General features: G+C 33.8%; 1 protein-coding gene across 4 annotated transcripts in view; it reads left to right on the plus strand.

Annotated features, from left to right (window-relative positions):
- Nucleotides 1-12,811, plus strand: part of YTHDF3 (YTH N6-methyladenosine RNA binding protein F3) — a 46,464-nt gene that overhangs the window by 1,645 nt on the left and 32,008 nt on the right. For 2 of the 4 annotated variants that reach the window (XM_072604675.1, XM_072604676.1), the window contains exons 3-4: nucleotides 5,237-5,322; nucleotides 9,921-11,522. In XM_072604675.1, coding sequence (XP_072460776.1) covers nucleotides 5,237-5,322; nucleotides 9,921-11,522 — 1,688 coding nt within the window. The other 2 variants (XM_072604677.1, XM_072604678.1) reach the window with 2 other exon arrangements.

A 12,811-nucleotide genomic window follows, 5' to 3' on the forward strand; every position in this document is an offset into this window, starting at 1 on the left:
TTTCTTTTCTAAGTGAAAGCATGACTTATTGCTGACCTGGTGTTGTTGTAGGGTTTGAAATTATTCAAACTAAAAGTGTTTTTTCCTGTTTATTTTCTATTTTAATAGAAAATTTTTATTCCATTTAACTATCGTATAAGTTCATTTTTCTCTCACCTTCAATGTTTCTTACATTCATCTTTAAATACTATTTTTTGTGTCACTACTTGAAACTTGGTTACTTCTGAAACATGGTCCTGCCTTTCTCTAGTCATGTTTTTTTCATTTCATACAGTTTTGAACTAAACTTTTCTTGGTGTTAATATTAATATCACCCTTTTCACTTATGGAATTCTAAACTCATCTGAAATTGTGTAGTGTATTGTGAATGATAAAATTGTCATCTGTGTTTAACATTATAACTTACTTGTCTGTTTTATGTAAAAAGATTAGCACTTCCATGGCTACCTGGAGAGTATATGCAATACACACACCCCTCTTTTTTTTTCCCCTCTCTTTTCCCTTTCTCCCTGCCCTCTCTCATTCACACACATTGGTTTTTCAGATTAAAATTTCATCTGGCTGCAATTCATTTTTAAGGTCCTTAGTGTAAGGTGCATATTGCCTGTTTAATGTAACAAACCATCTTATTGGGGACTTTTTTTTTTTTTTGAGAACTTATATTTAGAGAATAAAGGAAGTGGCATTAACCCATTAACAGTTCTTTACCAGTCTTCTTGCCTACTGGAAGACTTTGAAATTTGTATATTTTTTTCAACTACTCACCTGGGATAATTTGACTTAAATGGGGAAGTGTTTGAGTTGCTTAAATATTTGTGTTTCCTGCTTTAAGGTAAGTAAACAAGTTTGAAAAGGTATATATGCTTTTTTCTAGCATGGAGTTTTAAAAAGGATATCAACTACATGCAGTGAATTTGATTTTTGATTTAGGTGGAAAAGATGTCATAATAGCAGTTTTGGTGTCTTAGATTGAAATTATTTCTTATGCTTCTAAACTGCAATTTCTATTTTTGGACACTTGGAGTAAATATTTTTTATTGCACTTGATTTTAATCCTTAAACGACACCTTTGTTCTATTATCTTTAAAAACATAGAGAAAGCTTACTTGGGTAGTTCTTTATCCAAGAATTTTTCTTTCTTTCCCCCTTACTGTTCAGTTCATATTCTCATCCATGGATAGAACGTTGGACTGGGAGTCCCAGGAGACCTGAGTTCTAATACTGACTGTTGCTACTGACTTGCCAAGTGAGCTTGAACACATTTCACCTTTTGGTCAGAGTTTTCCCTCCACCTGTAAAATGAAAATAGTAATACTAGCTATAAATCTCACTGGTATGTTATGAGGATTACTGTATTTACCGCAGTTTAGTATGATCTCTGGATACTGTTGTATAAATTGGAAGGCACAACATGCCTGTCAGAAAATGTTTCCTGTCATCTATAAGAAAACAGAGTTCTTTGTTTTGTTGATTTCCTCTTCACCGCCTCGTCTATATCTGTACTGCAACAATGATCTACACTGAAAGAGGGAAAAATTGGATTACCTGCAAAATATTGGAAATTAATTTTGAAAACTGCTTTAAAATTAATATGTAAGTAGTGTATGTGCTCCTAGCACTCTTTTTTATGCTTCTTCAGAGGGAGGAATAAGAGGGAAGGAACTTGTAACCTAGTTTAATACATAAAAAATAGCAGCCATTTGTTGTATACATGCAGTAATTAAATAATGTTGGTAAAGTGCTTTGAGCTCCTCTGGTAATAAAGTTTTAGAATTTTTTCTCATATTAACAAAATAATTGTTAGTGGTGATGGGGAAAAAACACCACTGGATATTCCTAAATGAGTGTAAATTCAAGAAGCCACTCTACCCTAATTTTAAAAAATTATTAAACCATTTCATTTTACATACTTTTATGAATTAAAATGAAACTATTTTCAAATTCTTTTTCAAAATGTAATTATTGGTACAAATTATAACAATTGATGGAAAATTTCCTGTGTTCATTACTGATGTATCCTGTTCTGTGTAATTAATATATGTACTCCTGACAAGTTTGTGTAAATTGAATTTTCAAAATTAGAATCATTTCCCAGATCATGACAGAGATACTTTGTTTTAATTTATGATTAATCCTTAGTTGTCATTGACCCCTTATATTTTTGGCTTTGGGTTTCTCTATCTTAATTGCTGTGTCAAGTGATGATCTGAATAGAACATAGGAATAATTTGTAGGAAAACACTTGCACTACAGAAACTATTTGAAAGGAATTCCCTGCAATTCCTTTTGTAAGTCTTTCAGATAATACAATGTATCACCTATAATTTGTTGTATATTTTGATTTTGTGTTTTCTTAAACATTTTATATTTGCATTAGATAAGTTAGTACCTACCCTTGATTATCCTCGCTAAGAGGAGAGTACAGGTATTTAATTGAAATTCAAGAATAAATGTCAAGTGTCTGCTAATAATTGGAACCTTCTTTGTCATTGAACTTTTTATCTGGTAACAAACAGCAAAACTGTATGATGGAGCAATAATCTGCTGTCACTTTCCTTTAAAGGCTGTGTGGGTGATGCAAAAAGCAGGGAAGGATCTAATGTTAAATTACTTCTTAGTGTCTCAGAGCGTACTTCCTTATTCTGCTACAACTCTTCCATTGGTTTTACTGTTCTATAATTAAACAAATATGTATAGTGTGCTCCTCCCCCAACAAGATATGTACATATGCATTTGTATAATTGTCCTTAAAAAATTAACTTGAATTCACACAGAGGATCTTACTTCTATGTGAATGGTTCTCCCTCCCCCTCCAAAATTTAAAAAAAAATTCAAAGCACTTTACTGTCATTATTTTTATTAATCCTCAGAACATTCCTATGAGGAGATAGAAGGTATATAGTATTATCCCTGCTTTTGTAGGTGGGAAATCTTGATGCAGAGATGTTAACTTTCCTAACTTCTTGGTGTAGTCAGGACCAGAACAAAGATCACCTGGTTCCTAAGGCCCATGTTCTATCTTGATTTCTATCTTATCAGAGAAAGGCTCATGTCAGTCATCTGTTCTCTTTTCATTGAAGAACATTTTCGCCAGGCATTACGGGACTGTGTTGGATTTCATAACTATTTCATGGTCTCCAGGAGCTTGGAGTCTCAAAATATCATATTGTAGTTAAGTCATATTCAAAAACTAAACCAAAAGATGGTTCCAGAAATATATTTTGAAAAAGATGTATTCATATTAAGGGTTTTGATTTAACCTGAATTGACTCTGAGATTCAGTAAAAAGTATAATTCATATTCTAATTTTATGTAAATTGCTTGTCAGTATGAGTAAATTACCTTTGATAAAACCTTTTCCTGACACTCCTCAAATAGTATTTTTAGGCATTTGTAGAAGTGTTTATGTATTGTTTTAAGATCACCGATTATGTTCAGATAAATTTGAAGGGGATAACTTTACAGATTTGAAGATTGTCATTGTATGTAGAATATGCAATATGTTCAAAACCTACTGAGGAAGATGAAGAAATGGATCAAAACAATGGGATAGAAAACATTTAGGCTAATTTTGAGAAAAGCCTTCTGTACTTTAATGCTTAAATTCTAAACAGGTTTATGGAGAGTGTTGAAATATTTATTTCTTGACCAATGAAAATTATAGGAATATATAATTGTTTGCTTGAAACTATTAGATTTTTCAGTGGTTACTGTTTCTTGGTAGTAGAAGAATAAACAATGCTTTCTGTTTCACTCTATGTGGTATATGTAGAATAAAGGACCTGTTTGTTTTGAGAGGTAATTAACTGGAGCTGTAACTAAAATTTTAATATTAAAAAAAGGGACCAAAACTCATATACTTAAGAGATCCAGGCTTGTAAAGATCTGGCACCACGAACAAATCTCAAGGAACCATCCCACTTATTCCTGGTTTCCTGAATAGTTTTCAGTTTGGAACAACCCTAGATAAAGCATAGCTTAGGCTCTATTGCTAATCTAGGCACAGTTGGTTGAACTACCTTGGTGTGGAGCCAGAATCATGTCAACCTTTCTATGCAAAATCCTTGCCTATTGTGATGCCTCAAGAATATGAAGCCAGGCAGTGTTGCCAGGCATTCCTATTTTGCAGAACTCAGAGTAGCCCAAACTTTCTGTATTATCATGCTGCTTGTTAGACACTGAGAAACCCTTACATGAGAAATTGATTATGTCACCCTCAAGTTTTATATAAACAAGATTCAGGCTAAAAGCTGGTCAGCAGTTGGACTAATGTGGCAATAGTGTTGGATAAATTGTAGCAGCCTGCTAGTTTTTAGTTTAGAGGACATGTTTATACCATGATATGCTCAGCGAATAACCTGTTCTTATTTTTACCTAGTAATGACTCTTAGCTGAACCAAGAACTGGCAGTATTCTAATTTTTTATGATTTTTAAACTTTGGGCTTTACAAGCCAGGCATTAAAATCATAGGGACACTAGTGTATAAAAGTAACTCGCTTAGTACCATTTGGTATGGGAGCAATTATTATAGCAGTTTTGTTATCTTCACTTCTATTTTAGTGTGAAATCCTTTTTCAAACTATGCTAAACACCTTTGGGATTTTTAGATTTTTTTTTTTTTCTAAAATGCAGGAAAAATTTCTTCTTTAACCAGTTTTATTTTTTAAATATTGGTTTTCCCTGTTACTTTGGGTCTAGCCAAACAATGATTTTGTAATAACCAGTGATATAATACTTTGCTTTTAGAAAGTTTTATTTTGTTTCAGTTCAAATTCTTTGTGATTTTACTCAGCCCGTTTCTGCTTCCCCTGCAAATAAAATCAAACTGAACTTACTTAAAATAGATATTGAGGGATAACTTAGGTTCAAATGTAATAATATAGTAGTGGGGTTGGAATATTTTATTAGTAATATTTTTATATGGAAGGCAGGTGATATTTCCTTTGACTATCTAATGTATGTGTAAAGTATACATTGATATCTTTGTGGGGGGCAGGGGGAAGATTTCAAAATATAAGCCACTTTCTGGTTGTTTAGTCACGAAGTAAATAGATTTTTGGCACTTAAATGCTTCTGTGTTTCAAAGGCTATTATTAATATGAATGCAACATAGTTTTTTTTTTTTTTCTGAATTGTATTGAACAAGATTGAATACATTTGGTTGTATGACTATCTTAAGACATTGAGTAGTGCTTCATGAAAGCCATCAGTAGCTTATCAATCTTACTTTTTTAGTTTCAGTACAAAATGGTTCGATTCATCAGAAAGATGCTGTGAATGATGATGATTTTGAGCCATACCTAAGTAGCCAGACAAATCAGGTAAGTTATACTCATTCCTGAAATGATAATCTGAAAGTCTTCTGACATAATTTTTGCTTTGCTATATAGAATGTAAACTTCTGTATAAGGAATATTGGGTTAACTTTTTGAAATAATTTTTATTAACACAGGCAAGAACAGATAAATAAGTTAAAATATCTGTAGCGTGAATTTAAAATTTGAGTTGCTATGATAATATAGGACTAGATATTTTACCTTCTGTGTAAAGATGATTACTTCAGGAACTATTGTCTTCTAGAAAATATACTATGTAGACAAATCTCAGATTCTAAGATGTTTTGGAGAAAAGAAGTAAAAGATAGGCTATCTACATGCTAGGTTGTTTTTTTTTTTTTTTTTAGGAAGGGGAAGGCTGAAGTACAAGATTTGATATTTTTTAATACACTTGGGCATCACTTGAGAATAAGGTAGAATAGAAAATTAAAACAGGTTAATTAATTAATTCAGGTGAAAAAAAGTCTTGCCTGTAGGGTTTTTCTAACAATTAACATATTTTGTCATTTTGCTTTGACCATAGAAATCCAACCCCAATATAGAAATTTTTGAAATATCTCATGTTTTTATTATTGATTATGGTGGTACTTTCATATTTTGTTTTAGAAAAGTATCTTTTTCTTTAAGTAATTGTAGTGACTTTTGAGAGTCATGAGTTTGCTTTGTTACCAGTTGAACTATTTCTGTTAGTCAAGTAGAGTTTATTACTCATTACTCAAAAATTGATATGTTTATAGAATATTTAGAAATTTATATTAGTCTATTTTAATAGAATATTTTAATGTTTTTATTTATTAAGATAAAAAAGCTTTCTACAGTAAAAACATTTTGGAAGATGGTGTGAATGTGAAGTCAGTTGCTCAAATAAACCAGTATTTAAAGCTTTTCATTTTGAATTGGCTTTTAATTTTACGTATGTATATTATTTCTAACTCATATAATGTCTTTTAAAAATGAACTTTATTATAGTTTATACTAGGCAACAAAAATACACTTGATTAAAGAAAGGCAAACTAGCATTCTACTTGGTTAATAATTTCAATTATGATGAAAATAATTTAAGTAAATTTTACTTAATAAGAATCTATTTTGAAGTTGACTAAAATAGTTTGGACTTAATGGGTTTAATAATTAACACTTTACATGCTTTATTTTAACTTTAGCTTACCTTATCTTAAAATTTCATTTTGTGTATAACATAATTATGCTGAAATGCCATTTTATTAAGTTGATTGGAAAGTTGAAATTATATTTAACTGTAACAGACAGATTTCACTTGATACAGTAGAATAATTTTATGGAACGAAAATCCTGGACAAGGTGGGATAGCAGCTTTTTGCACCTTCTGTAAATTTGTCCACGTTTCTTACCATATTCCTAGATAACATTACTCACAGCAGGATTCTTGAGAGCATCAATAAAGTAATAAAGTGCTCCAGGTTAATAGAGAATTTCTAAATATAGATATGTCTAAAAAGGTAATGACTTATTTGCTTTCTGGCCACAGCATGATTATTGTAACACTGAACACCATGTTGAAAGTAACTACCTTCTATTTGTTCAGAAGGCATTGTGGTATCCCAGAGTAGTCATTTTTGAAATCTGGTAATATTAAAATGTTATTAAGGTTTGTTTTGTTTATCATATCCCTGTCATTTCTCAGTTACCGTTCTCTCATAGCGTTTCCTTTTTTAAGAAAGAGAAACAAGCAAAAACAGACATCAGCCATGTCTATCAGTATGTGTAGCATTATGCCTGTGTAATGCCCTCTGTAGCATGAAGAGGAAAATGTTTTTTTCATCAACCATTTGGATTCAACATATTCAAATATAACAATTTCCAAATTGGTTTTTAATTGTTAAAATACTGGATTAGAAAGCTTTTACTGTCAGCTGGAACTTCTGCACAAATGTAAGATGCTAGGTATTTATGAAATAAGAGTATATACAGTCTATTTTATTGAATAACTTTAAAAAGTTTTCAAATGCAATGAATTTTATGTCAATATTTCATACATGGAATTAAGTTGTACTAATTGTCATTCTAACAACAGTGCCATTGAATGTTAGAAAATCACTGGCTTATGTTATGTCATAATACTTTAAAGTAAACACGATGATTAGTGATAAACTAATACAAGTTCTTTGTAGCATTTACAATACCCTTATGAAAAGACTACCAAACATGTTTCATGTTGTTTTCTTCCATCTATAATGGACATTTTGTATATATCACGTTAGTATTAAAGTATATTTCCTCAGTCTCCAATTCATGTTTATTTGTAAGTAGCTTGATAGGGTATAAATTTTGTCTCCTAATTGGATGGGACCTGGATTCTAATCCTAATTCTTTTTTTTAAACCAGGCGATCTCTAAGGCTCTTCTGAAAATTCTGTTAATAAATGAATGTAGAAGTTTGTTTTTTCCCTGAATGTCTTTACTTTTGAAGTTAAGAATTTAAGTTATTTCTCCCTCCTTCCTTAATTTTAGTGTTTCTAAAAGTAATTATTAAATAATCCCACTGAATTTAAAAATATACTCATCTGGTTATGTAGACTCTGCTTTGACTTTGACCAGGAGTCCTCGGGTTTGCAAATATGGGAGATGTTGTTGTACTACTTTATCTAAAGTATTATAGAATGAGATTTCTTCCCCTTTTTTCTTCAGAATACCCTTGATGAGAATAAAAAGTTAACTTTGCCATTCTTCTAGAAATCTAAACTGAATGGGATTTCCCCCCATAAAGTCATGAGCATATCTTTTATTTGCTTATTACAGCTATTAATTTTGTTTACTGTGACAGCTGTTTTATTCCCTGGCCTTCAGATTCAGGAAGTGATTCAAGATTTGGAAGTGTAGGGTACGGTCAGACTAAGATTGTTGGTTATCTCATGTATACGTTGTTATGTTTTGAACTGCTGAAATATTATATTGGCATAATAATACTATATTGGGGCCATCAATATGTCTTATTCTCTAAATCACAATAGCAACCCTCAGCTTTATCCCTGTTTTCGGGATGATTGTCCCTAAGGTTGTTAGCTAATGAACTTTTTTATGCTCATTAGTTTTTTATCAAATTTATTCAATTTTGCCTTTATCACATAATTATGTGATAAAGATGACTTAAATATCAAAATTTTTATTTATAGTCTGAAGATTTCAAATAACTAATTATAATTTAGTGAAATAGCTCAATAAATTAGAACCTGACTGCATCTATACAATCTGGTATTTTCCATGTTGCTTCTAAGTTTTCATTTAAAGCAACTTAGACCTCCTTTAAGTGCTGATTTTCCTCAAACGCATTACCATTTTTTTTTCCCTCAGTCATTTTGAATGAAAGTCAGTCATTGTTTTATCTTAATTAATAAGAAATTATAGTTCATAAATTTCTAGTCATTTTTGAGTCATTACAGTAAATCTGAAACATCTCATGATTAACATAATTAAATTAAAAATGACTTCAGCAGCTTTTAAAAATATTAGGGTGCTTTCCCTTATTCATAGAGTATTAGACCAAAATCCTGAGATTTGAGTTTGAATCCCTGCTCTGTCTCTTTCTCTCTCAGACTTTGAATCAAACCACTTAATCTTTCTAGGTCTCAGTTTCCTCATCTCTAAAAAAAGAGGGTGTTAAATTAGATGATCAATCTCTGAGTTCCTTTTTTAACTCTTAGCTGTCTGAAACTTAAAGCTTAAAGTGACACTATGTAATAGGACATGGAAAATACCTTCAAGGTCATCTGATCCAGTGCTTTCATTTTTCCATTGTGGATATGAAAACTTAAAAGAGTTTAAATGACTTGCCCAGCAAGTGTTGCTGCAAATAAGTGGCAGAGTCAGAATTTGAGCCTAGATCCTCTGGAGTCCAAATCCAGAATTATTTCCTCTGCTCTACCAGACTGCCTTACCTCCCATTTTCCTAATTTTAGGATTATAAAGATTAGAAAACCTGAGACTTAGACACTTTAAGTGACTTAATCCAAACTCATACAGCAGAGCCATGATTATAATACTGGTCTCTTCACTTAACCAAATGTGTTTTTGTACTGTATCATTGTATATATCTTGAGTGCATGTAAGTTAGCATTTTGTAAATCAAATCATTTTAAATTTCCTGGGAAATCTCACTATTTAAAGGAAATACTCTGGTAAAGAAGTATTTAAATGTAAATTATCCCTACCTTAGGAAAAGAATGTGTTTTTATTTTTATATACAGACAGTTCTTGCTTTCCACAAATTCACAGTGTACTAATGTAACTTCCCATGTAGCTGCTGGGACAGGGGAAGCCACCAGCAGAACACTGCTACATCCCCCAGCCAGGGGTCTTCTCTTCTAGGTACTGAAGCCTCTTGGGCTAGAGGGTGTAGATCTGCCAAGGGGGCCATGCCATGTGGTGCTCCACAAGGGGAGGGGGAAGTCTGCAGAAGGGTCCACTCATGCAAGAACTGTCTGTACTGAGTATGTTAAAGTAGAACTTACCTCACATGTATTTTTTGAAATAACTTGGATTGTTGAAATTTATTTGCCTGTAAATAAGTATACATTTCACTACTGATTTGTGGATTTTTTTTTTCAGAGTAATAGCTATCCACCAATGTCAGATCCATATATGCCTAGTTACTATGCTCCATCCATTGGATTTCCGTATTCTCTTGGTGAAGCAGCATGGTCCACAGCTGGAGACCCACCCATGCCATATCTGACAACCTATGGACAGATGAGCAATGGTGAACATCATTATATACCTGATGGTGTGTTTAGTCAACCTGGGGCTTTAGGAAATACTCCCCCATTCCTTGGTCAACATGGATTTAACTTTTTTCCTGGGAATGCAGATTTCTCTACATGGGGGACAAGTGGATCTCAGGGACAATCAACACAAAGTTCTGCTTATAGTAGCAGCTATGGTTATCCACCTAGCTCCCTTGGGAGAGCCATAACTGATGGACAGGCTGGATTTGGCAATGATACTTTGAGTAAGGTGCCGGGCATTAGTAGTATTGAGCAAGGCATGACTGGACTGAAAATTGGTGGTGATATGACAGCTGCTGTGACAAAAACTGTAGGTTCCGCTTTGAGCAGTACAGGTATGACAAGCATTGCAGCAAATAGTGTACCCCCAGTTAGCAGTTCAGCACCAAAACCAACCTCTTGGGCTGCCATTGCCAGAAAGCCTGCCAAACCTCAGCCGAAACTTAAACCTAAGGGCAATGTGGGAATTGGGGGACCTGCTGTACCACCACCTCCTATAAAGCATAACATGAATATTGGAACTTGGGATGACAAAGGGTCAGTAGTAAAAGCTCCACCCACCCAACCAGTTCTGCCTCCTCAGACTATAATCCAGCAGCCTCAGCCATTAATTCAACCACCACCATTGGTGCAAAGCCAACTGCCTCAACAGCAGCCTCAGCCACCACAACCACAGCAGCAACAAGGACCTCAGCCCCAGGCCCAGCCTCACCAAGTGCAGCAGCAGCAACCGCAGCAGCTGCAAAACCGTTGGGTAGCCCCTCGTAACAGAGGAGTAGGTTTCAACCAGAACAATGGAGCAGGCAGTGAAAACTTTGGTTTAGGTGTTGTTCCTGTCAGCTCTTCACCATCTGGAGTAGAGGTACACCCAGTGCTGGAAAAACTAAAGGCCATAAATAACTATAATCCCAAAGACTTTGATTGGAACCTGAAGAATGGACGTGTGTTTATAATCAAAAGCTATTCTGAGGACGATATACATCGTTCCATTAAGTACTCTATCTGGTGTAGTACTGAACATGGTAATAAGCGTTTGGATGCTGCTTACCGTTCTCTGAATGGCAAAGGTCCACTCTATTTACTCTTCAGTGTGAATGGTAGTGGACACTTCTGTGGAGTGGCTGAGATGAAGTCTGTTGTGGACTACAATGCATATGCTGGAGTCTGGTCTCAGGATAAATGGAAGGGCAAGTTTGATGTTAAGTGGATCTTTGTCAAAGACGTTCCCAATAACCAGTTGCGGCACATTCGTTTGGAAAATAATGACAACAAACCAGTTACTAATTCAAGGGACACTCAAGAGGTACCCCTAGAAAAAGCTAAGCAAGTGCTTAAAATAATTGCTACTTTCAAGCATACCACCTCAATCTTTGATGACTTTGCACATTATGAAAAGCGTCAAGAGGAGGAGGAAGCCATGCGTAGGGTAAGATGAGAATAAGTGCTGTGTTTAAAATAATTGTTTTTTTTACAGAATTCAGGACTTACTGTTAAGATAGTTGAGTGTTATTTATTGGTGACTGATGGCCAGAGTGACTGATGCCCCCAAATTCACAAATATTTGTTTTTAAGTTGTGGTGTTTGTGATAATTTATGAAATAAAAACTCTGTATTCAAATGTGATGATTTAAATGAGCATACATATGTGTGCCACTTAGAGACAGAGCAAACCCAACATTTGATAATCTGGTTTTCTAAAAGGACAATTGGAGGGGTGAAAATGGTTAATGTTTACCAAATAATTATTTGGTTTACCAACAAATCATTTCAGGGTTCCTTGATAACTAGCCAGTGTTTAAAATATTTGGTTGATAACAGTGTGTTTTATGTACAGTGTTCTGAGACTAGTCTTCCTTTTCTTCTTCACTCTTGGCCATCATACTTGGCAGTATGAGTATCTGTCCTCTGAATCATGATCTCTCAGTGTGATCAACCCTCAGCTCCTGTGACCTCTTACTTCACTTTGCCTCAGCCATACACAGGGGTGTTCACGTTAGACTTTGCCATCGTTTGAAACTATCTACCTGCACAATCCTAAACTCTGGAATTCTTCTCTGCATAAACTCCTGTCTTTCTAACATCCTACCATGTCATTCCTGATTCTGTTCTTCATGCTTAACTCTTAATCTTCCCTATTCTCTTGTTCCATGGCTTCACTTCCTTCTTTTTTTCATCCCATAACTATCAAAATAAAAAAATTTTTCCTCTTAAATCCTTTGTCCTTCCCCTCTTACCATCCTTTTGGTTCTTAACTGTGGAACACCCTGCCAAATAATTTGTTGTTCCTGCTATTGTGTACCACTGAAAGAAATCTCAAAATCTTACTGGTTAGGATAACTGCAAATTCATATTACTTAACTTCATTTGAGATCCTTGCTTTACTTCTTAGCCTTTCTTTTATTTATCTCATGAGTCAATCACACTATTATTTCTGCAGACTCCCAGTCTCCATCCCACTTTCCCCCCACCAAAAAAAAAAAAGTCCACATCTGACTGAAAAGGTTGAAGCCCACTGTGGCTTTATGATATAACTGGGTTGGGAGTCAGGAGAGACCTAGTTTTAAATCACATAATTTCACTGTGTCTCAGTTTCCTCATCTGTAATTACCTCTCATACACACTTTAGAAGTTTTTGTGAGTATCAAATGAGATAATATAAATGATTTTGTTCATCTTAAAGTGATTTATTATATAAGTTGATAGCTATTATCATTA

The sequence above is a fragment of the Notamacropus eugenii genome, chromosome 4, assembly GCF_028372415.1.
Source record: "Notamacropus eugenii isolate mMacEug1 chromosome 4, mMacEug1.pri_v2, whole genome shotgun sequence".
Taxonomy (NCBI): Eukaryota; Metazoa; Chordata; class Mammalia; order Diprotodontia; family Macropodidae; genus Notamacropus; species Notamacropus eugenii.